We start from the raw sequence: 26,662 nt of genomic DNA, 5'->3' as shown, positions 1-26,662 counted from the left end.
GTGAAGCTATGGAGTGCTCACAGGCAACTACACATAAACAAGATCCCACAAAACACAGTGGGGAAATGGCTGCCTAAATATGATCCCCAATCAGAGACAACGATAAACAGCTGCCTCTGATTGGGAACCATACCAGGCCAACATAGGAAAAAACAACCTAGGATTACCCACCCTAGTCACACCCTGACCTAACCAACATAGAGAATAAAAAGGCTCTCTATGGTCAGGGCGTGACAATAATAGAAAAGTAAAACATACAATAAAATAAGTAATAATAAATACACAATGAGTAATGATAACTTGGCTATATACAAGGGGTACCAGTATCGAGTCGATGTGCAGGGGCATGATGTAATTGAGGTAAATATGTACAAAAAAACTAGGAATAAAGTGACAAATCTTAAACAGTAGCAGCAGTGTATGTGATGGGTAAAAAAATGTGTGCAGTCAATGCAGATAGTCTGGATAGCTATTCGTTAACTATTTACCTAACCACACTGAACAAAAATATAAATGCAACATGCAACAATTTAGTTACAGTTCATATAAGGAAATCAGTCAATTGAACTAAATTCATTAGGCCCTAATCTATGTATTTCACATGACTGGGAATACAGATATGCATCTGTTGGTCACAGATACCTTAAAAAATGATAGGGGCGTGGATCAGAAAACAAGTCAGGATCTGGTGTGACCACCATTTGCCTCATGCAGCGAGACACATCTCCTTTGCATAGAGTTGATTGTGGCCTGTGGAATGTTGTCCCACTCCTCTTCAATGGCTGTGCGAAGTTGCTGGTTATTGGCGGAAACTGGAACACGATGTCGTACACGTCGATCCAGAGCATCCCAAACAGGCTCAGTGGTTGACATGTCTGGTGTGTATGCAGGCCATGGAAGAGTTGGGACATTTTCAGCTTCCAGGAATTGTGTGCAGATCCTTGCGACATGGGGCTGTGCATTATCATGCTGAAACATGACGTGATGGCGGGGGATGAATGGCACAACAATAGGCCTCAGGATCTCGTGACTTAAAGCTCTCCACCCGCTCCACTACATCCTTGTCGATGTGAATGGGTGCGTGCTCAGCTCTCCGTTTCCTGTAGTCCACAATCAGCTCCTTTGTCTTGCTGACGTTGAGGGAGAGGTTGTTGTCCTGGCACCACACTGCCAGGTCTCTGACCTCCTCCCTATAGGCTGTCTCGTTGTTGTCGGAAATCAGGCTAACTTAATGATGGTGTTGGAGTTGTGCTCTACCCGCAGTAGCGGGTGAACAGGGAATAGAGGAAGGCATCTAAGCATGCACCACTGAAGGGCTCCCATGTTAAGGGTCAGCGTGGCGAATGTGTTGTTGCCTACCCTCACCACCTGGGGCCATCCTGTCAGAAAGTCCAGGATCCAGTTGCAGAGGGAGGTGTTCAGTCCCAGGGTCCTTAGCTTACTGTTAGCTTGGAGGGCACTATGGTGTTGAACACTGAGTTGTAGTCAATTAACAGCGTTCTCACATAGTGGGAAAGGGCAGTGTGGAGTGCAATAGAGATTGTGTCATCTGTGGATCTGTTTGGGCGGTACAGTGTATCATCTAATCGTTAAAAAAAAATTGTAGATACTTCCTGACTGTTTAGCTTTCAATTCAGTGATTATTATCGAGCTAGACACAGTCAACAAACTTTATGAATGTACTGTAGGTCCATTATCATTTCTACACAGTTTGATTTAGTCATTTTAAAGTATAAAAAAACTTTACAAGTTGTATTTGTTTTACTTAAACCACCCGGGAGCCGGATTGGACCCGGAGTGTATGTTTGACACCCCTGTTTACAGTAACACAAGACCTTTATAAGAATGAATGAGCACTTTTTCATGAATAAGTTAATTGAAATTATGATCTGTGATATCTGGACACTTTATTATTATGATGAACCAATTAATTATCAATCTTTCTGCCCATAATTGTACCCACAGGGACGTGGCTAAAGAGGCAACATGCTTTCCTGAGTATGGTGTTTGTGTGGCTGTATGCAGGCTTCTGGGCCACCATGCCCCTGGTAGGCTGGGGCAACTATGCTCCCGAGCCCTTTGGCACTTCCTGCACTCTGGACTGGTGGCTGGCCCAGGCCTCCGTGGCGGGCCAGAGCTTCGTCATTGCAATCCTCTTCTTCTGCCTCATCTTCCCCACCGGCATCATCGTTTTCTCCTACGTCATGATCATCTTCAAGGTCAAGTCCTCAGCCAAGGAAATCTCCCACTTTGACACCAGGAACCAGAACAGCCATAATCTGGAGATGAAACTGACCAAGGTGTGTGTGTGTGTGTGTGTGTGTGTGTGTGTGTGTGTGTGTGTGTCAGAGCCCTGAACAGACATGAATTTTAAGCCCGAGCCCTACCTATGCCTACAACGTTCAGGCTCTACCCTACCCAGGCCCGATTGCTTCTGCCAAATATAAGGCCCTACCCGAAATCAGAAATAACATCCTCTGTTAGTAAATCAATTAGCTGCTCCTCTCTGTCTGTCACTCGCTCCCTGAGCGCTGCTCACTCTGCATGCTCTCTGCTCATGACGAATCTGAGTCTGTGAGTATCCATAGCAACGGCTCCACTTGGGCTCCTCTGCTCAATTATGAGACATGAGAGAGCAGTTTGCTGTTAGCAACTTTGTCACTCTAAACTCTGACAAAACTCAAGGAACATCATTKTTTTCTGTGAAATAATCTCTCCTGTCTTATATTTGAAAAAGAACTTCTGACACAATGTTATGATCTTAGTTAGATATGACTGTACTGCGCAGCTTCAAAATGTTAGTGATCAATTTATGGATACCCAAGCCCTGCCCGTACCCTAGTTATTGAGGAAAAAACAGGCCCTACCTGGCCCTAACCCGATGTATAATGTCAGGGCCCGTCGGGCTCGAGTCGGTTAGCAGATCTCTTGTGTGTGTGTGTGTGGACGTGTGTGCACGGAACCTCACCTCAGAGATACTTTAACTATTGTGAGACTGACCAATGATGTGGTTCTACTTGTGTCCTCCAGGTGGCGATGCTGATCTGTGCCGGTTTCTTGATAGCGTGGATCCCTTATGCAGTGGTCTCAGTGGTGTCTGCGTTTGGCGAGCCCGACTCAGTGCCTATCTCGGTCTCTGTGATCCCCACTCTGCTTGCTAAGTCCTCTGCCATGTACAACCCCATCATCTACCAGGTCATCGACCTGAAACACTCCTGCGCTAAATCCTCCTGTTTTCAAGTTCTGAAGAAGCGCACACATTTTAAAAAGTCACGGTATGGAGTACTATTCATTTCATGGCTTTCTCTTCTACTTTCTATTCCCCTGGAATGACAGTTAAAACTGTACAGACCTAGTTTAACATTTCCCTTGTTTAATGGCTTGCAAGAATTAAAACAATATAGTTTAAAATTTTCTCAAACAGCTTGCTAGATCTAAAGTTAAATGCTAAATYACGTTGCCACAAGCAGCATCGCAGATATTAAGATGAGCGAGATGCAAGACTTTGCTCTCACACAGTCATACATAATATCTGCTCATGTGCACGGGTTCGCTTCACGCTGTTCACAGCGTGGTAGTCAGGGCACCAAAACAGCTGAAAAGTTGAGCCTCATGCTTCAATGCTCTTAGTTGTTGTGGAAATTGACCCACTATGCTGTTTACTTTCTGCATGTACGTCATATCGCCGCTATACCTTATAAAAACTGCATCGTTTTCAATGCAACTTTTCTAACTTATGAAACTTTTCTCCCATTGTATCTTCCACAGGTTTTACACAATTTCTGGCTCACTTAAAGTCAGTCCGTCCAGTAATGAGTCTCACATTTAAATGTGAGAGAAAGACAGTGGTAATCTCCTATGATTTGACACCTGTCCAATCACAACCCTGCTATCATCTGCAAAGATATTGACCACCGCTCATCACCCAGACTTACTGTACGCTACCCAGCCTTGCTGTATCTATGTTCCTGCTTCAAACAGCTCTCTGTACTCTCCTACCTCACGTCCCTCTGTGTTTACAGCTCAAGGCTGTTGTCAAGATGTATTTTTACACTTTGTACAGATTGTGCATTGTGACACCTGTGACATGCATATTTAAACTTTAACCTTTATGTGCTCCTGTAAGATCTAAAGTGTTGTTAAGAATGAGGTATGATATACAGATGTTGGATCTTAATTTGACCAGTTTCGTTGCAGGAGTAAAATAATCCTGCAGCAGGAGGAGGATTATTTGATTATTCTCCCCAAAAAGTTATTTCTAACAGGAACATTGTTTTGATAGGCTACAGTAGGCTATAGTTTAGGTGTGAGATCTAGTGATAGAAAGAGAAACTGCAGGTTTTCAMGGACATTATGGTACTACTAGGACTCTTAAAAATGTTCTGTGGAGTAAAGTGATCAAATGAAGATACCATATCTGTACAGAGAGCTGGAGAGACTGTGGTGTTGATGTTGGGGTTAAGTGTTATTCCCTGCTTCATGCAGGTTTGACCGTAGCAGCACTTTTTATCAACGGTCAAAGTCATCATATGATTCTTAGTGTCACTGGATACATGTTAAGAGACGTCATTGACATCATGAAACAAAATACTATTTTAGCTCATGCACAAACTGCACGCTCCACTGCGAGGTAGCCACCAGCGTATGTTAATTGGACCAAATATCAAGTCACAGCACAACAATATCTGTTAAGAGTAGTGGCTATGTGGTACAGCACTATGCTCCTGTCATCGTTATCCATTCTGTATGCGCAGATGTTAGCCTTTACGTCTCATATACAAGACATTAAGAACACCTTCCTAATATTGAGTTACACCCTCCCTTTAACCCCCAGAACAGCCTCAATTTGTCGGGGCATGGATTCGACAAGGTGTCAAAAGCGTTCGACAGGAATGCTGGCCCATGTTGACTCCATTGCTTCCCAAAGTTGTGTCAAGTTGGCTGGATGTCCTTTGGGTGGAGGACCATTTTTGATACACACTGTAAAATGTTGAGCGTGAAAAATCAYGCAGCYTTGCAGTTCTTGACACAAACCAGTGCGCCTGGCACCTACTACCATAACCCGTTCAAAGGCACTTCAATGTTTTGTCTTGCACTTTCACCCTCTAAATGGCACACATACACAATCTATGTCTTAAGGCTTAAAAATCCTTCTTTAACCTCGCTCCTCACCTTCGTCTACACTGATTGAAGTGGGTTTAACAGGTGACAGCTATAAAGGATCATAGCTTTCACCTGGATTCACCTGGATTCACCTGGATTCACCTGGTCAGTCTCTGTCATGGAAAGAGCAGGTGTTCTTAATGCTGTGTACACTCAGTTTATGTTGATTGACAAAGCACAATTTAATAAAAATAAAAATCCACATGATCAGAAAGAATAAGACAACCATAAATGTGTTTTTTGCTTGTATACCTTTCAATTACTAAATTAATTAAAGTAATTCAATGAATTAAAGTAAGTTGAGGTGCTATTAAGATCAAAGTCAGTTTTCTTTTGAGTAACATGTTTTGTTTTAAAGTATTTATACTGTGTGTGCTTGTGTATGYAGTCCAGGCTTTGAGTTATACGCAAGAAAACAATCTTTAGAAAAACATAAACATTCAGTGCAAATAATGATCCTATTGGTTATTATTACAACTGTCATATTGTCTATTATTGCCTTTTAAATCTTTCATCTTTACTCTAACTGAGGGTGTCTGCATTCAACACACGGTAAAAACAAAAGAGGCCCTAGTCTTGCTGACCTCCTTAGAACAATAGAAAGGCAGAAGGATCAACACACCTGCACTCAGCCTAAGGTCCTAACATTGGCAAGAACAATCAACAATCTTTATTTGACGGGATTTATTCAAAATTATACAACAGGTGGGTCTAATCCTGAATGCTGATTGGAAAACCGCATTCCAGCTAGCGTCTATTCCACAAGTTACCACCGGCTAAATCTATGATGTTAAAATGCCTATTTACTCTGTTCCATCTGACGGTGCAATCCACTGTCTCATCAGCCCAGCCAGGCAATTTATAAACTTGATCTCCACTATAAAAAGCATCTAGACATTATCTCATATTTCTTTTAGACTAACATTTAGTTTTCAACAGCGGAGATTTGTATAAACCTTGCTGTCTGTCTCTCTGACATTTACAACATTGCTTCAATATTCAAATTCGATCTCCAGCACATGTTGGGACGAGACAGGCAGGCAACTTTTCTCAGACAATCGAAATCATGAATCAGCATCATTTTTATGGATATATACAAAGAACTATCAATAGAAAACTGGTCAAACGAAACGTTTGCAGTCTTTCTAGCTGCAGTTTGAAGTGATTATGTTAGCTGTGTTGTTGGCTAGCTTCTCTGAACAACAGTTTCCTGAGGAGAGAGCACATTTTCTATGCCAGGCAAAATCGTGCCTCATTAGCTCATTGTTATGGATGTATCCGATTAAATGTCTCTAGAAAACATTTAAAAAAGGCAAATGCAGCTACTGTTGTTATTCTAGCTGCACTGTTTGACGTGACTGTAAGTTAGCCATAGTTGGATATCTAGAAAGCAAGGGATGAGTACGTTGCCAGCCAGTATGGCAATGGAACATTTAGAACAAATGACTGGGTCGCATCCATAGATACAGAACAAAAAGACTGAACGAATGGGTCGCGTCTCTGTCAACCGAACCGATAGAACGAARGACCAGACGGCTTGGGTAGCAACTCTAGATTTGTGTCGGCACTATATCTTGTGGAAGGATGAAATAGTATGAATAAATTCATCAAAATAATGTTTTTAATGAAAATATGTCAATCATTATGTGAATATGTTGGTTACCCGTTGTATAAAAGTGATAATGCCCTTGAAGCCAGTGTTTGGAGGATATATTGGCACGGTTTGCCGGCCCTCGACTTACAACACCCGTGCCAATATATCCTTCAAACACCGGCTTCAAGGGCATTATCACTTAAGCAATATCACATTTCTCAGTGTCTTACTGGATCTGTGTTTTTGTTTGTTTGTATGATTTTCAGTTTGTACTCTTTCATTGCCTTGCTAATCATTTGATTTGATTTGTTTATTATTGTGTAAAGTTGTGAATGACAGTATTAGGAGAGCTTATTGATATCAAATGTTCTATAATGTTATGCATTTTCTTTCCATTTTTGAGATTTGCATCTGTACAAAATGTATGTCAACTAAGAGCTTAATATTGATGTCAAAGAGGTAGTAGTCAACTGTAATGCTAACCTGTCATCACATCTTGCTTATGTACAAAAATTATGAATGAGGAAGGAGATAGCTAATATGATGTCGTTATTTGATCTCAGGTATAGGTTAAGACAAGGTGTAATTTTTTTCCTTGGTGGGCTGTCTGTATGTCTCCACATCACAGTATTAATCTCACCATCTCTGTTGGGTTTCTTAAAGGGGTTTAAGGATGATGCACTAGTATACTTCAACAGGGTTTGATTGTGTCTCAGAAAAGAAGGCTGCTCTACAGGTGTAGGATCTTAATTTGAGACAGTTTTCTGCAGCAGGAAAGTAATTATTCAGCAGGAGAAAATTAGAATTATTTTGTGGATTATATTTAATGTTCATTTTTGTTGGGGTTGATAKAWWWTTTTGTGCGGGAATCTCAAGTCTGAAATTTCAAAGTGGAAATTACAAACTTCAGAAGCCTTTTTAAATTTCCTGCAGCAGTGTGATCAAATTAAGATCCTACATCTGTCATTCATTGCATTTTCCAATCTAAATCACTGAAAGTGTTTTGTTTTAATGTTTTATCATGAAGAACATCATCTGAAGAAGCAAGTACTGTGGTCCAGGAGGAATATGTCACATTGCTTATTGTCATATGTATTTCCTAAAAGCATACAGTAATTGTATTAATTTATACTACCTGTAGTTTGCTTTCAAGTACCACATGTCACACCTTATACTTCATTACACATTCTTTGAGGAATTCATTTTGTTCCTTTATTTTGTAAAGAAAAAGTACAGCATTCCATAGCCATTGCAAATCTGTTGTGTTGAATAAAGATGCAAATAAAAGGTGCAGTTATGCACATATATTTAGATGATATATATGTTTTATTTATGTTTGATAAGGCAGCCTCATGAGGCATTCAACACCCTCATGAGGAGAGAATAGAATGGTACACAAATAGTCTGTCTCCCATGTTGATACACACTTAATTCAGAGTCACATAACACTTCTACTGGAAAGTCTGGTTCAATCATCATGAGTTACATGCACAATACCCTACAATAAATTGATCCTAAAATGTAAGATATCTGTATAATATTCATGTGAAGCATATATATATTTTAATATTTTCTGCAGAATTTTAACTGAACATTTCCATGCCTTTGAGCAAGCATGGCCTAAACATTTTATTGCTGTATTTAGTTGCTGACAATGGCACTTAACAGCAAACCATTTTATTTAATTTGGCAAAGGCTCAAGATCTTGCTGTAGAAATGGATATCCAGTACCAAGATAGCAGATTTTCCTCAGTTTTAACTACATGCTTACAGTGCATTTGGTAAGTATTCAGACCCCTGCCTTTTTTCACATTTTGTTACGTTACAGCCTAATTAAAAAATMTATTAATTKGTTTTTTCCCCCCTCGTCAATCTCCACACAATACCCCATAATGACAAAGCAAAAACAGGTTTTTAGACATGTTTGCAAATGTATTAAAAAAATAACTGAAATATCACATTTACTTAAGTATTCAGACCCTTTACTCAGTACTTTGTTGAAACACCTTTGGCAGGGTTTTCAGGCTTGTATCTTGTTCGGTATGATGCTACAAGCTTGGCACACCTGTATTTGGTGAGTTTCTCTCATTTTTCTCTGCAGATCCTCTCAAGCTCTGTCAGATTGGATGGGGAGCGTCACTGCACAGCTACTTTCAGGTATCTCCAGAGATGTTCGATCGGGTTCATGTCTGGGCTCTGGCTGAGCCACTCAAAGACATTCAGACACTTGTACCTACAGTTGAAGTCGGAAGTTTACATACACCTTAGCCAAATACATTTAAACGCAGTTTTTCACAATTCCTGACATTTAATCATAGTAAAAAGTCCCTGTCTTAGGTCAGTTAGGATCACCACTTTATTTTAAGAAGGTGAAATGTCAGAATAATAGTAGAGAGAATTATTTATTTCAGATTTAAATTCTTTCATCACATTCCCAGTGGGTCAGAAGTTTACATACACTCAATTAGTATTTGGTAGTATTGCCTTTAAATTCTTTAACTTGGGTCAAACATTTCATGTAGCCTTCCACAAGCTTCCCACAATAAGTTGGGATAAATTTGGCCCATTGCTCCTGACAGAGCTGGTGTATCTGAGTCAGGTTTGTAGGCCTCCTTGCTCACACATGCTTTTAAAGTTCTGCCCACACATTTTCTATAGGATTGAGGTCAGGGCTTTATGATGGCCATTCCAATACCTTGACTTTGTTGTCCTTAAGCCATTTTGCCACAACTTTCTAAACTTGCTTGGGGTCATTGTCCATTTGGAAGATCAATTTGCGACCAAGCTTTAACTTCCTGACTGATGTCTTGAGATGTTGCTTCAATATATCCACATAATTTTACTCCCTCATGATGCCATCTATTCTGTGAAGTGCACCAGTCCCTCCTGCAGCAAAGCATCCCCACAACATGATGCTTCATGGTTGGGATGGTGTTCTTCGGCTTGCAAGCCTCCCCCTTTTTCCTCCAAACARAACAATGGTCATTATGGCCAAACAGTTCTATTTTTGTTTCATCTGACCAGAGAATCGTGTTTCCCATGGTCTGAGAGTCCTTTAGGTGCCTCCAAGCAGGATGTCATGTGCCTTTTGCTGAGTCTGGCCACTCTACCATAAAGGCCTGATTGGTGGAGTGCTGCAGAGATGGTTTTCTTTCTGGAAGGTTCTCCCATCTCCACAGAGGAACTCTGGAGATCTGTCAGAGTGACCATCGGGTTCTTGGTCAACTCCCTGACCAAGGCCCTGCTCCCAGATTGCTCAGTTTGGCCGAGCAGCCAGCTCTAGGAAGTGTCTTGGTGGTTCCAAACTTCTTTCATTTAAGAATGATGAGGCCACTGTGTTCTTGGGAACCTTCAATGCTGCAGACATTTTTTGGTACCCTTCCCTAGATCTGTGTCTCYACACAATCCTGTCTCGGAGCTCTGCGGACAATTTCTTCAACCTCATGGCTTGGTTTTTGCTCTGACATGCACTGTCAACTGTGGGACCTTATATAGACAGGTGTGTGCTTTTCCAAATCATGTCCAATCAATTGAATTTACCACAGGTGGATTCCAATGAAGTTGTAGAAACATCTCAAGGATGATCAATGGAAACAAGATGCAGCTGAGCTCAATTTTGAGTGTCATAGCAAAGGGTCTGATTACTTATGTTAATAAGATATTTTGTTTTTTTTATATACATTTGCAAAAATATCTAAAATGTCATTATGGGGTCACTTTGTCATTATGGGGTATTTAATCTGTTTTCGAATAAGGCTGTAACGTAACAAAATTTGGAAAAAGGGAAGGGGTCTGAATATTTTCCGAATGCACTGTACGTCTACTATGTCCTATAATCAGATGGTCAACACAATCAATAGGGAGAAGATGAAATATTTTAATTTCATAATTAGCAAGGAGATCCAAGGAGACATCGTTTTTTGCATCATGCCCTTTAAATGCCATTCTTAAATGATATCTGATGATCTGATGAGATTGTGGCTTTAAAAGATAGGGTCTCCCAAAATTCAAACTCATAAGATAATTGTGACCTACTGTAATACTTGGCCTGCTTCAGATGGAGACTGGGTCACTAGGCGTCCATTGGATATATTCTATCCACTATCCTTTACTGCCACCAGCTGGTAACTGAGATGAACTACACCATATTTGCCTCCTGGATGGAAGTGGTTGGTGATGCAAGTTACGTTATTTTGTGTAGACATTCTACAAATATGAAATATATCGAAGGCAGTAGCCAGTACTGACTCCTAGTATGGCTGTATGATTGCTGTTTTTTTTAGATCCTTTTGTTTCGCAAAGCGTATTCCCTGATGCTCACTAGGGTGGTTTTATTTAGACATTTACCAATTGTAGATGTTCATCTCAGAGTGAAGTTTTTCCCTTCATACATCTGCCCTACGCTTCTGTGATTGATGTGATAATCCTGTAAAACAATCTTAATATTGTAAAAAAGTACACATATTTAAATGATCAATTCTACTGTCAACATTGTCACCCATCATCATCAACAATCAAATACATTTAACTTGTAAAGCTTTTACAAAGTAATTAGTCACAAATCAATTTAAACCCCCAAAACAAAGATTGCAAAGAAAATGAGAGACTGACGATTAAATATGCTTTTAAGCCCTGTAGAGGGAGCCATCTACCAAGGCTTTAAAAACAAAACAACCACTGTTTTTCACTCTGTAATGGAATCAAATACATCAAACACATGGTTTCCGTGTGTTTGATGCCATTCCATTTACTCCGTATTCCAGCTATTATGAGCCGTCCTCCCCTCAGCAGCCTTTACTTCATTCCACTTATTCCCAACTTTTTGATTGTATCATTAAATTCAGCATGGGGGTGTGGAAAAAAATATGTGTTAAATAAAGAAAAATATATTGTGTTGTAGAAACAGTCAAGTGATTGCTACTAGGAATGACTAGCTCCACCTTGGCAGCAGACATCTGGAGATGCATTCATTCATTATCCATTTCCGTGACACGCTTTTGCATTTCTTTTAGTGGAAGTAGGATGGATAGAGGTTGCTGTTGCCAGGGCTCTGCTCTTATAATACACTGTGTGAACTCGGTGGGGGACGGCTGTATGATAGGCAGCAGATAAAATCCAGGTCTTCCATCAATATTTCATTCCTTGAGAGACAGTGGAGTGGGTGAGGAGCAGAAAGAGCGAGAGAGAGTGAGAGAGAGAGAGAGCGAGAGAGAGGGAAAGGGTAGATGAGTGAGGGGGTGAGGGAGAGAGAGAAGGGGCATAGCTTGACATAGCAACAGCACAAACACGCACAGCTGATGAGAGATACTAAATCTCCAGGCCACAGCACTCCCTGTCTCCCTCTGCCTCCCTCTGCCTCCCTTTGCCTACACCAAGCCAAATGGACTGTTTTCATAATCTGATGGGATTTTATAATTAGTACAGATTAAATTCCCTCTAACGTAATTAATTTTGAATCAGACATGAGATTGTCATTCTTCTTTGCATGGCTAGATGTGCCAGGGAGATATTCCCAGTTAGTCAGTTTCATTGGTGTAGCAGGGATCTGGTGGCCTAGCTGGTTCATTGGAATACAATAGGAAAAACCTGGGCGCTGGTGTTTGTGTGGAGAAACTCAAATATTGGGTCCTGTCAGATGATTACATTAATTTGTCTAGCCGTGATCCCCATGTTAATTCAAAGTAGAGTCGAATCACATCGTATGCTTCAGCACGGCGAGGATTGATAAATGGATTGATCATTCCTTGGCTTCGCATTTCCACTGGATTCATAGTAAGAGTGCCAGGAATAATTTTGTAAACAAAGATACTTAATATATATGATAAATATGACTGGCAGGTTTGAATGAATTCCACTCTGACTGTTCCTTCATGAAATATATCATAAAAACTATAGTGCCATTAAATATGAATTCATCTAAGCCCTCATTGTAGCTACACAGGAGTAAAAAAACACACACATTGAATGGGAGGCGAACTGAACTGTAGGAGTAGTGCTATGCATTGTGAATTGATTGAGGTTATAAATATTCCCCGCCTTAGGCAGTGCTAGTCCACATACATAATCAATGTGGCTCTAACAGATGTCTCAGCCCTGCCAAAAAAKAAKAAAAAAACAGCATAGACCAGCATACATTTCAAGCTGTTCCATGCTGATCTTTGCTGTTCGATGTTGGTCGAGCTGGTCTGACCAGCTTGTCTAACTGGTTCGTCTGGCCGACCAGCATGGTCTAGCTGGTTATGCTGGCCGACCAGCATGGTCTAGCTGGTTATGCTGGCAGACCAGCTTGTCTAACTGGTTCGTCTGGCCGACCAGTATGGTCTAACTGGTTCGTCTGGCCGACCAGCATGGTCTAGCTGGTTATGCTGGCCGACCAGCACATGGTCTAGCTGGTTAGCTGGCCGACCAGCAATTTGTCTAGCTGGTTATGCTGGCAGACCAGCTTGTCTAACTGGTTATGCTGGCCGACCAGCATGGTCTAGCTGTTTTTTCTGTCAGATCATCCTTTGTTGTGTTTTTGCTGGTGACCTGCCTTCGCTGTGTTTGGTGACCAGTATAAGCTAAAGTGAAATCAGCATCAAGTCACATTATGCTGGTTTACAAAGTGATGTTTAATTCCTAGAGTGGATCCCACAATCTGCATTTAGAGTGACCACTAAGGTTAGAAAGATGAATGAATGAGACTACCTAAACCATATAAAGTGGAACAACCATTTCAGTAATGGGCGCAATAAATCAAACTAACAGATTGGATTAGTTTAGAAAATTTATGCTATCTTTGTGTAGCATAAAACAAATTAATTGTTTAATTAACCAATCAATGTACATGCAAAAACACAGATACTGCAACAAACAATTCAAAAAATCTAATGACGGAGTGGTTTTGCAGACCGTCAAAATTCAGATTACTTGGGCATCAATCTCACTGGGGAGTTGAGTTCACTACCTCTCGGTTGCCAGTGACCTGAATTTCCTGCTATCTGTGGGTATGATAAAGATTGTTAAAATATTAGAACCAATAGACATTAGAGAGAACCCTTTTGGGTGCTACATAGCACCCTTTGATTTGCCACTGTAGGGGAACACTTTTGAGTTCCATTTAAAACCAATCATGAAGAAGCCTCTGGTTCCAGGTAGAACCAATGACAGGTTCTACAGTTATACTTCCAGGATACTTCTGATGTACTTATGGCAGACACTGTTAAAAAGTACCTATAATTTGACAGTAAGTTACTGGCTACTGAGTTGTAGTAAAAATACAGTATTTTTACAGTTGAATTAAGGAGTTATTGTTGTAAAATAACTTGTTGTTTACCTTACTGCAATTTGAAACATAGGTGGGCGGGAGAAATATGCTGACAGGGGCTATTTAACATATTTGGGGGTATGGTTTAAAATATGATGTATTTGTGCCAACCGTTAGTGGAAGTGTTGTACCAGTTTAAGTGGTGCATTATTGTTATATTTATTAATTTGTCCTCTCCCAGTTCTATAGTCTTTGTAAGTGCGGGGGCAGACGGAGCGGTCTTCTGGTCAGGCTCCGTAGACGGGCACATCGCGCACCGCTCCCGAGCATACTACTCGCCAATGTCCAGTCTCTTGACAACAAGGTAGATGAAATCCGTGCAAGGGTAGCCTTCCAGAGAGACATCAGAGACTGTAACGTTCTTTGTTTCACGGAAACATGGCTGACTCGAGACACGCTATCGGAGTCGGTACAGCCAGCTAGTTTCTTCACGCATCGCGCAGACTGAAACAAGCATCTTTCTGGTAAGAAGAAGGGCGGAGGTGTATGCCTTATGATTAACGAGACGTGGTGTGAACATAACAACATACAGGAACTCAAGTCCTTCTGTTCACCTGACTTAGAATTCCTCACAATCAAATGCCGACCGCATTATCTACCAAGAGAATTCTCTTAGATTATAATCACAGCCGCATATATCGACACATCGATGGCCCTGAACGAACTTCATTTGACTCTATGTAAACTGAAAACCACATAGCCTGAGGCTGCATTTATTGTAGCTGGGGATTTTAACAAGGCTAATCTGAAAACAAGGCTCCCTAAATTCTATCAGCATATCAATTGTGCAACCAGGGCTGGCAAAACCCTAGATCATTGTTATTTTAACTTCCGCGACGCATATAAGGCCCCCCCCGCCCTCCTTTCGTAAAAGCTGACCACGACTCCATTTTGTTGCTCCCTGCCTATAGACAGAAACTAAAACAGGAAGCTCCCGCGCTTAGGTCTGTTCAACGCTGGTCCGACCAATCGGATTCCACGCTTCAAGATTGCTTCGATCACGTGGACTGGGATATGTTCCGCATTGCGGCGAACAACAACATTGATGTATACGCTGATTCGGTGAGCGGGTTTATTAGCAAGTGCATCGGCGATGTCGTACCCACAGCATCTATTAAAACATTCCCAAACCAGAAACCGTGGATTGATGGCAGCATTCGTGCAAAACTGAAAGTGCGAACCACTGCTTTTAATCAGGGCAAGGTGACCGGAAACATGACTGAATACAAACAGTGTAGCTATTCCCTCCGCAAGGCAATCAAACAAGCTAAGCGTCAGTATAGACACAAAGTAGAGTCGCAATTCAACGGCTCAGACACAAGAGGTATGTGGCAGGGTCTACAGTCAATCACAGACTATAAAAGGAAAACCAGCCCCATCGCGGACCAGGATGTCTTGCTCCCAGACAGACTAAACGACTTCTTTGCTCGCTTTGAGGACACTACAGTGCAACGGACACGGCCCGCCGCAATCGCAATCACAATCACACTGCACACTGCCKTAAGCCATCTGGACAAGAGGAATACCTATGTGAGAATGCTGTTCATTGACTACAGCTCAGCATTTAACACCATAGTACCCTCCAAACTCGTTATCAAGCTCGAGACCCTGGGTCTCGACCCCGCCCTGTGCAACTGGGTCCTGGACTTCCTGAACGGGCCGCACCCAGGTGGTGAGGGTAGGTAACAACATCTCCACCCCTATGATCCTCAACACTGGGCCCCACAAGGGTGCGTTCTCAGCCCTCTCCTGTACTTCCTGTTCACCCACGACTGCATGGCCATGCACGCCTCCAACTCAATCATCAAGTTTGCAGACGACACTACAGTGGTAGGCTTGATTACCAACACAATGAGACGGCCTACAGGGAGGAGGTGAGGGCCCTGTGTGTGTGGTGTCAGGAAAATAACCTCACACTCAACGTCAACAAAACTAAGGAGATGATCGTGGACTTCAGGAAACAGCAGAGGAAGCACCCCCTTTCCACATCGACAGGACAGTAGTGGAGAGGGTAGAAAATGTTAAGTTCCTCAGTGTACACATCACGGACAAACTGAAATGGTCCACCCACACAGACAGCGTGGCGAAGAAGGCGCAGGAGCGCCTATTCAACTCAGGAGGCTGAAGAAATTCGGCTTGTCACCAAAAACACTCTTACAGATGCACAATCGAGGCATCCTGTCGGGCTGTATCATCGCTTGGTACGGCAACTGCTCCGTCCACAACCGTAAGGCTCTCCAGAGGGTAGTGGAGGTCTGCACAATGCATCACGGGGCAAACTACCTGCCCTCAGGACACCTACACCACCGATGTCACAGGAAGGCCAAAAAGATCATCAAAGGACAACAACCACCTGAGCCACTGCCTGTTCACCCCGCTATCATCCAGAAGGCGAGGTCAGTACAGGTGCATCAAAGCAGGGACCGAAAGACTGGAAAAACAGCTTCTATCTCAAGGCCATCAGACTGTTATACAGCCATCACAAACATTGAGTGGCTGCTGCCAACATACTGACTCAACTCCAGCCACTTTAATAATGGAAAAAATTTATGTAATATATGTATCACTAGCCACTTTAAACAATGCCACTTCATATAATGTTTACATACCCTACATTACTCATCTCATATGTATATACTGTACTCTATACCATCTACTGCATATTGCCATTGATGTAATGTATCACTAGCCACTTTAAACAATGCACTTCATATAATGTTTACATACCGTACATTACTCTCATATGTATATACTGTACTCTATACATCTACTGCGATATGCCAGCTTGATGTAATGTATCACTACCACTTTAACAATGCCACTTCAATATAATGTTTACATACCTACATTTTACTCATCTCATATGTATATACTGGTACTCTATAACCATCTACTGCATATTGCCATCTTGAATGTAATGTATCACTAGCCACTTTAAACAATGCCACTTCATATATGTTTACATACCCTACATTACTCATCTCATAATGTATATACTGTACTCTGAAAATACCATCCATTGCATCTTGCCTATGCCTTTCTATACCATCACTCATTCATATATTTTTTTATGTACATATTCTTATTCATTCCTTTACACTTGTGTGTACAAGGTAGTTGTTGTGAAATTGTTAGGTTAGATTACTCGTTGGATATTACTGCATTGTCGGAACTAGAAGCACAAGCATTTCGCTACACTCCTTCAAATCTGCTAACCATGTGTATGTGACAAATACAATTTGATTTGATTTGACACTCGAGAGGTGCACTGTGAAGAGATTGCTGTGCATTTTCTAGTAATTTAGTGGCAGTTAGTCATTGGGAAGTTCATGTTTAATTTTCAGTAACTTACTGTCAGCTTGCTGCGATTAGTTATTGATAAATTCACAGTAACTTACTGTGGCTGATCACCGTAATGGTCACTGCACTGATGGTGTGACAGGAAGGTCAGTCTGATGCCAACAAAGAAGGTGAGGCTGGATCCCAAGTGTGCTCACTATAACGAATACTTAGTTGTTACTTAATGTTTCAAGCTTTTCTGTAATCAGAAAACTACTGCTAGCTACTGGCAGCTAGTTGCAAGTGCATTTTACAATAACTTACTGACATCGGTTTGCCAATGCATTGCTAGCAGTTACTGTGAGTTTTACAATAACTCACTGACAGCTGGATGCCAATTAGGTAATACAAAATTCACAGAAACTACTTTTCATTAAATGAATGTGACATGCACAATAACGTTTTAACAGTGCAGCTCTTTCATGTCACATGCGCTTACAACAATTGCAGAACTGCCCATGTTAAAAAAGAGGTGACAACCTTTGACAACATAATCATCAACCACTTAAACTGGTACAATACTTCCATTGACGGTTGGCACAAATACACATTTAGTAGATCACAATTCCAAATATGCTAATGAGTCCCACAGGTACATTGCCTCCACATACATTTCAAAGTGCAGCGATGACTGTACCTTATTTTTAAAATATTGGGTAGAAAATTTTACCATTTACCATGAAGTTTGTCATCAATTCTTGCATAACCTACTTTTATCGCACATGGACTACTGCCCAGTCATATGGTAAAGTGCCACAAAGAGGGACATAGGCAAATTACAGTTGTCCCAGAACAGAGCAACATGGCTGGCCCTTAAATGTTCATCGATTGCTAACATCAATAAAATGTATGTCAATCTCTCCAGGCTCAAAGTAGAGGAGAGATTGACTGCATCAGTACCTGTCTTTGTAAAATGTTGACATGTTGAAAGCACCGAGCTGTCACGCCCTGACCATAGTTTGCTTTGTATGTTTCTATGTTTTGTTTGGTCAGGGTCTGATCTGAGTGGGCATTCTATGTTGTATGTCTAGTTATTTCTATGTGTTTGGCCTGATATGGTTCTCAATCAGAGGCAGGTGTTTGCCGTTGTCTCTGATTGGGAGCCATATTTAGGTAGCCTGTTTTGTCATTGTGGGTTGTGGGTGATTGTCTATGGTTAGTTGCCTGTGTCTGCACTTGTTTATATATAGCGTCACGTTCCTTTTGTTGTTTTTGTATAGTTTGTTTAGTGTTTCTTCGTTAATAAATAGAAGAATGTATTCACATCACGCTGCGCCTTGGTCTCCTCCATTCAACGAATGTGACAGGATCACCCACCACCTAAGGACCAAGCAGCGTGGTAACGGGCAGCAGCAGCGATCGCAGGACTACTGGACCTGGGAGGAGATTCTGGACGGCAAGGGACCCTAGTGTTTAGTGTTTCTTCGTTAATAATTAGAAGAATGTATTCACATCACGATGTGCCTTGGTCTCCTCCATTCAACGAACGTGAAACAGACACCCAGGCATACCCCACAAGACATGCCACCAGGGTTCTCTTCACAGTCCCCAAGTCCAGAACAGACTCTGGGAAATACCACATCAAGTAACTCAATGAAGCAGTAAAATCAGATTTAAAAAACAGATAAAACTGTACCTTATGGACAAACGTGGACTTTGAAGACACACACACACAGGCACACACACGCACTCTACACACATGTACATTGCAATGTTGTAATATTGTGGTATTATAAATGGTGTATTGTAGTAATGTAGTGGTAGTGTCACGACTTCCGCCAAAGTCGGCTCCTCTCCTTGTTCGGGCGGCGTTCGGCGGTCGACGTCACCGGCTTTCTAGCCATCGCCGCTCCATTTTTCCATTGTTCCATTTGTTTTGTCTTGTTCCCTGCACACCTGGTTTTCATTCCCTAATCACACTGCATTTATTTATTCCTCTGTTCCCCTCCATGTCTTTGTGTGAATTTGTTTTTGTTACATGTTTGTGTGTACACGCCAGGCTGGGTTTTTCCCCGTTATTTCCGTGGCTTTTCACGAGGGATGTTTATTGTACAACATTTGCTAAATTTTTGTGATTGTTTCGCGCATAAACCTTTTACCTTTGGCTTGAGGTTTTGACGCAGTGGCGTCTGTCTGTTTTATTTGCCTCTGCCTTATTAATAAGGTGTGCGCCTGTTCACAACTCTCTGCTCTCCTGCACCTGACTTCTCCACCAGTAGCGCACACCGTGACAGGTAGAGTGGTGTAATAATGTGTTGCATGTGTGATGCAATTGCCTTAATCTTGTTTGAACCTCAGGAACTAATGGGGATCCTTAATAAACACAAATAAATACAAATACAAATCACATGACATCACATTCCCAGGATGGACAGACAAATGTAATGGTTTGAACCACATATTGAAGAAACAAGGACACAGAGACTCTGGGGTTTCGTTTGAGTGTGTGTGTGTGCATGCCTGCTTGCGTATGTATGTGCCTGCGTGTGTGTGTGTGCATGAATATGTGTGTGCTTAGGTGCATGCGTGAGTTGTTCAGAAGAGCAGAGTTATTTTCTGATACAGCTCCAGTCTGAAACAGAGACCGATCTCCTAGTAAAGTGGAAATGTGTTCAGCTGAAATAGTTTTAAAAATGTTTTGGGTGGCCTGTAATGTTATAAAAAGGCAAACGGGTGAGTCAAACTGTAATTGTGCTGAGAATCAGGGCCAATTACTTAATCCCTGTTTATACCTGGTACTAACATGGGTCCTTTGTCTTGCTCTTGTCTACATTCTGATTGTACCCATATTTCCCGAAATGTGTCTTTGCATTGTATTAAAATGTGTCTGTTATCCATCTACTGTGTCTGCATTGTGACCAGATTTCCTGGTCCCTTCCTTTATGCAAATTATTTCACAGATATTCATTCAAAATATGATTTATTTATTTAATGTAAGACACATATGGATGTAATTAGTCAGTGGTGCCACCTGTCGATGATTTTAGAGTGCAGAAAAGTATGATTTAAATGGTTTCTCTGTCCAGATCTGTCTACACCTGTAAGATATACAGACACAATGCGTGTCTGACCACCTCCGGGGGTGGGCAGGTTGATCTGATCACAATCAGACCACAATGTGTATTTTGATTGTCTACACCTGACTAAAAATGTGGGCACAATCAGAATGTGGACAAGATCAGGACAAAGGACGCAAGTTAGAACCAGATATAAATAGGGCTTAATGAGAGCAAGCGAGACCTTGTTGCCTGCTGTATAATATATGAAAACATTGTTGGCTAATACTAAATGAAGATTCATCAAATAATAAATGAAGATGAAACATTTTCACTTTAGTTAGGTTGAGAGTAAAGAATCACAGTCAGTTAAATAGACAAAGGTTTTAATGAAAATGTTTTGGTCATATAAAAATTTCACATATGCATACTATTTATAGCTTCAACATAGCAGGCAGTAGAAAATAGTTTACAATGAAAATATGAATAGCATTCAAAAGCATACTTCTAATAAATTCACACTGAAACATTCCTTTACATAATCAATTCACTATGGTTTTATTTTTGGCTGGTCAGGTTGTTATACGTTACAATTCAAATGTAAAGATGTTCCTGGAGTTGGATTCCTTAAATTCAGCTAGACACCTGCATAGCTAAACTTTTGTCTAGAGAACGTCAGCTGAGATGTACGATAATGTCCTAGAGACCATTTATTACGGCGATTTCTGCATTTATGGAAGACTGTAGTTCATTTGGTGCTATGACCATTTGTAGTATTTTGCTTAAGTAGATATATCATTGAAGATACAACCGTACCGAATGTGGTCTTCGAGAGCAGGTGAATGAGCACGCTTGCAACAGAAGTTCAAAATCAACTCACTCTAAACACTGTCATCATCTAGCCACAGTGAAACATAAATCAGAACATCGTCTGACCACAACAAGGCTCACTCATACTAAACAGTCAATTCTCTGCCCCAAAACACAGTGTTCAGCTGGGTTGACATCCCCCGAAGAAAGAAAGTGGCAGAAGTGAGGGGGAAGAAATCACTGTAACTTGGTTGAAGAATTTTACCACCACTAGAGTGTGATGGGAACAGTTAATTGAATTAGCCACCTGCGGGCAGCAGTAGCCACACCGGGCCCAAGCAGTCCAACAGACAGGTCGGTGACGAGGGAAGGAGAGCCAGAGACGCAGCACACATAAGCCTCAGCAGAATCAAAAACAGGAGCCAAGAATATCCCTCTCAGCATACAGAACAGTAAAGACACAAACCAAATACATGACACAAACCACCCTTCATTCTGCCAACTTTTCCTCTCAGGTAGTCTATGGAGATTTWAAAAATGAGTGTGGAAACTCTGGGTGTTTGGATCCAACTCTCCAACATGAGGAGTAAACGTTGCGGGTTGAGAGTCCTTCTGCTGTTGCAGCAATCAGACAGCTTGCAGTCATCTTCTGTAATGACTATCACAGTTTCCTTCCTGCGCTAGCTGCTAAAATCGTTTGAGATTAAAATGAGGGCTTACCTCTCCAGTTCTCTGAATCTTTTAAATATTCTCCTGCTGCCACAAGATAAGGAAAAAGAGAGAGAGAGGATTGCTGTCAGCCCTGCCAGCTTGCTACCACAGCACTGGAGCCTAGAAAAGCCTATTCAGTCAGCCACTGAGGAGCTGGGTAGAGCATCAGAAATGATAGTTCTACATTTCAACACTAATGGCCTGGTCTGAGGGCTCCCTTGTCTATGCTACTGAGGGCGAAAGAACATTGTGGTAGTCACAGGGTCACTAGCCAGTGTTCCTGTGGTATTGTTCACTTCACACCCCTGTGCCTCCCTCCTCCCTCCATAATTCTCTGTACGCCGGGCCGATTGTCTCTGAGCCATGGGAAGACCTAATGGATGACTGACCACATTTGCATTTACATTACAGTACATGGATTACATTTGGGGTGATTACACATGGAGAAACGTTGTCCCTATATACAATGGTTTAGCCAAAATATGCTAAGTGATTTAGCTTAAACATTGGCGGTCGGTGCCGTTTAAAATGAGGGAGGACAATCTTTTTTAATGAGCATGGCCTTATTTCTATTACAGCATATTAGATTACTGTAACATCAATAGGTTTAGGCTACTACATGATACTCAAATTTTCCATATTCCCATCATGAGGTTGCTACTGTACAACCTAGCCTACAAAATTAAAGTTTACAACGTAGGTGCACAGGTTGAGATAAATATTTGTGTATTCAAGGTGACAGACAGTGACACATTCAATAATGCATTGCACACTCTTGTCTGCATCTAGCTGATCTAGGGTGTAATCATTAGTCCAACAGTTGCAAACGAGAGTTTCTATTGGAGAAATTCAAGTATGTTTATCCCCGTTCCCTTCCGTGTGCTTCCATTTAAGAAACGTTTTTCAACAGAATCGGTGGAATGAATACACCCCTGATAACCTCAAACAGTTCACTTTCATAGCAGCCACATACAAACACCATGATAATTTGCTCTTTGTACAATTCCTTCTCGCATCTACGTGCTCTCCTCATCTCACTTTTTCCCTTGGCTTGTGGAATGCTAGCAGCTACACACAGCATACATCGTTGCTGCCATTTTAGCTAACGTCATAGTCAACATAGCTAGCTACTATAACTAACGCGTTAATAAACCCGCTACGATAATGCAATACAATGTACAGCAAGCAGTTTAGCAGTTACACCGGCAGGCCCCAGTGGCAATAAATGTATAAAACCAAAATCTTACCTTGATAATATATTCAATTTTATTTGGAACAGCAAGCCACACAAAATTAAAATGGCCTATTTATATAATGCATATGAATTAAGAGGACAGAAATTACGAAATATTAAAGCATTAGAACTTTTACTAAAGGCTTCAGTCATAGAAAAGTTATACTTAAATCCAAACTGGTTCTCTAGCAGATAAGTAAGAATGTCTCACCTCATAGTCAAGAATGGCCTTTTTCCTTTTATTCAGATTACAACCTCTCAATTTCAGTTATCTCCAAAATATCGCTATTTTTAAAGTTGGTTGCAATAAAAAGTTGGTTGCAATTTCAAATAATACAACAAATATTATGGTTACTCAAATATACTAATTGATATTTTTTTTAAATAAAGTATAATCTTTGTAAATGATATCATAGGACTGGTGCAGTTATGTCACACATGCAGCTAACAAAAATATATAGAAAAGTCTGCTCTACCCAAAATTACAACCAACTAATTGCAGCATTACCGCAAAAATGGAAGAAGCAAGTGGAAGGGGGATAAAGTAAGGAACTTGTTTCTCGGCCCTGCATTAAAGATCAAAATTGGTTAAAGAAAATTGTGATACATAAAAAAGTATACCAGTTTAATTTAATAAGAACCTAAACTGACAGTTGTGCCATATAGTTGGGAATAATTTCCGATGTACCGATTCCACGGTACATGGTTTATGCAAAATGACACCGGACTCAAAACTTTGCAACCAATAGAATGTTATATACTGTATATGGGGGATACAACCATCCCAGCTCTGCAGATTTAGCTGTGAAGAGACAGAATCATTATATCATTTGTTTCGGTACTGCCCATATGTAACTTGTTTTTGGTGGCAGGTCCAGGAATGGCTAAAGAATTGCAACATTTACCTGGAGCTAAGTCTGCAAATAGCACTGCTGGGTGATTTGAAAAGTCATAGTCAATCGATCAATAATATAATAATACTTTTAGCAACAAAAAAAAGATCTTTAATTTACAATCTGTAGAAACTATGAGAATAGAAAGGTTCAGAACTTTTGTGAAACAGCAATTAAAAAAATATGTCAAATAGGGTTGAGGGAATCTGAAGGATGGGATTCAAAACAAAACAATTATAACTATAGTAAAATAAATTATGTTAGTATGTATAAGTTGGAAGTAGAAGCCTAAGTGGTGATGTTCACTAGTTTACTCCAATTAGGCTAGGGTTGGTAGGGTTAGGGGAAAATAATAAAGGAAAATATATATATATACAGTACCAGTCATAAGTTTGGACACAACTACTCATTCAAAGGTTTTTCTTTATTTTTTTACAATTTTCTACATTGCACAAGAATAGGGAATACATCAAAACTATGAAATAACACATATGGGATCATGTAATAACCAAAAAAGTGTTAAACAAATCAAAATATATTTGAGATTCCTCAAAGTAGCCACCCTTTGCCTTGATGACAGATTTGCACACTCTTGGCATTCTCTCAACCAGCTTCCCCTGGAATGCTTTTCCGAAAGTCTTGAAGGAGTTCGCACATATACTGAGAACTTGTTGGCTGCTTTTCCTTCACTCTGTGGTCCAACTCATCCCAAACCATATCAATTGGGTTGAGCTCAGGTGATTGTGGAGGCCAGGTCAACTGATGCAGCACTCCATCACTCCTTCTTGGTCAAATAGCCCTTACACAGCCTGGAGATGTGTTGGGTCATTGTCCTGTTGAAAAACAAATGATAATCCTACTAAGCGCAAACCAGATGGGATGGCGTATCGCTGCAGAATGCTGTGATAGTCATGCTGGTTAAGTGTGCCTTGAAATCTAAATATATCACTGACAATGTCACTAGCAAAGCACCCCCCCAACATCACACCTCCTCCTCCATGCTTCACGGTGGGAACCACACATGTGGAGATCATCAGTTCACCTACTCTGCGTCTCACAAAGACATGGCGGTTGGAACAAAAAATCTCAAATTTGTACTCATTAGATCAAAGGACAGATTTCCACTGGTCTAATGTCAATTGCTTGAGTTTCTTAGCCCAAGCAAGTCTCTTATTCTTATTGGTGTCCTTTAGTAGTGGTTTCTTTGCAGCAATTCGACCATGAAGGCCTGATTCACACAGTCTCCTCTAAACAGTTGATGTTGAGGTGTGTCTGTTACTTGAACTCTGTGAAGCATTTATTTGGGCTGCAATTTCTGAGGCTGGTAACTCTAATTAACTTATCCTCTACAGCAGAGGTAACTTTGGGTCTTCATTTCCTGTGGCGGTCCCCATGAGAGACAGTTTCATGTCAGTCAATGATGGACTGTAGTGATGGACTGTTATCTCTCATTGCTAATTTGAGCTGTTCTTGCCATAATATGGACTTGGTCTTTTACCAAGTGAAATGCATTCCAGGTGACTACCTCATGAAGCTGGTTGAAGGAATGCCAAGAAGCTGCCATCAAGGCAAACAGTGGCTAATTTGAAGAATCTCAAATATAAAATATATTTTGACTTCTTTAAACCCTTGTTTGGTTACTACGTGATTCCACATGTGTTAGCTATAATTTATCTGAAATATTAAAGCTGATCTACTTTCCATTACTCTTGACTTGGAAGAGTTCCAGTGTTGGATAGCCATAGCCAGCTCTGCTTGAGTAGGCTAAACTAGCTAGCTGCATTCGCTAGCTAGGTAATTCAAAGTGAAAGAAAAATACTATGAAATGTAGCTAACTAGCCATCTCTCTCTCTCTCTCTCTCTCTCTCTCTCTCTCTCGCTTCTCCTTTATTTTTTAAGAAATTAATTTGTTCAAAACTGTTCAACTATCGTCTTTCTCTCTCTTTGAGCCAAAAAACTCACCACATTGTATGCACTGCAGTGCTAGCTAGCTGTAGATTATGCTTTCACAATGAGATTAATTCTCTGATCCTTTGATTGGGTCGACAACATGTCAGTTATTACTGCAACAGCTCTGATAGGTTGGAGGACATCCTCTGGAAGTTGTCATAATTAGTGTACGTATGGAAGGGGATGAGAACCATTAACCTCCTAGGTTTTGTATTAAAGTCACTGTACTCAGAGGAGGAAGGAAGCTAGCTGTCCTCCGGCTACACCATGGTGCTACCCTGCAGAGTGCTGTTGAGGCTACTGTAGACCTCCACTGCAAAACAGTTTGTTTTAATCAATTATTTGGTGACGTGATATTATTTAGTATAGTTTTATCTAAAAAGCATTACTTTTTTAATGTTTCACAATTTATATTTTCATGAAATTCACTGAGGAGGATGGTCCTCCCCTTCCTCCTCTGAGGAGCCTACACTGATGTGCACTTAAACAAAGCTGTGATTACTCCTCATGCAATGTCATCTGTTTTCACCATAAGCCTCATAGCAGCATGGTGGTTACAGTTGGTGTATGCAAAGTAAATTAAGTGTAATTTTAGGGATTAGGGGGTGTGTTAACTATAGTACACAAACACAAATTGTTGTCATAACCACATCCTTACACTAGCTG

General features: G+C 40.9%; 1 protein-coding gene across 2 annotated transcripts in view; it reads left to right on the top strand.

Moving 5' to 3' along the window:
* Positions 1-8,064, top strand: part of LOC111973184 (opsin-5) — a 50,504-nt gene extending 42,440 nt beyond the window's left edge. For both annotated transcript variants that reach the window (XM_024000457.2, XM_024000456.2), the window contains 3 exons: positions 1,966-2,300; positions 3,031-3,275; positions 3,769-8,064. In XM_024000457.2, coding sequence (XP_023856225.1) covers positions 1,966-2,300; positions 3,031-3,275; positions 3,769-3,829 — 641 coding nt within the window. In that variant the 3' untranslated portion in view covers positions 3,830-8,064. The remainder of the gene's footprint in view (positions 1-1,965; positions 2,301-3,030; positions 3,276-3,768) is intronic.
* The last annotated feature ends 18,598 nt before the right edge of the window (positions 8,065-26,662 follow it).

Source organism: Salvelinus sp. IW2-2015, linkage group LG14 (assembly GCF_002910315.2).
Source record: "Salvelinus sp. IW2-2015 linkage group LG14, ASM291031v2, whole genome shotgun sequence".
Taxonomy (NCBI): domain Eukaryota; kingdom Metazoa; phylum Chordata; class Actinopteri; order Salmoniformes; family Salmonidae; genus Salvelinus; species Salvelinus sp. IW2-2015.
Note: the sequence above shows the minus strand (reverse complement) of the source record. Positions and strands in the feature narration are given on the sequence as shown.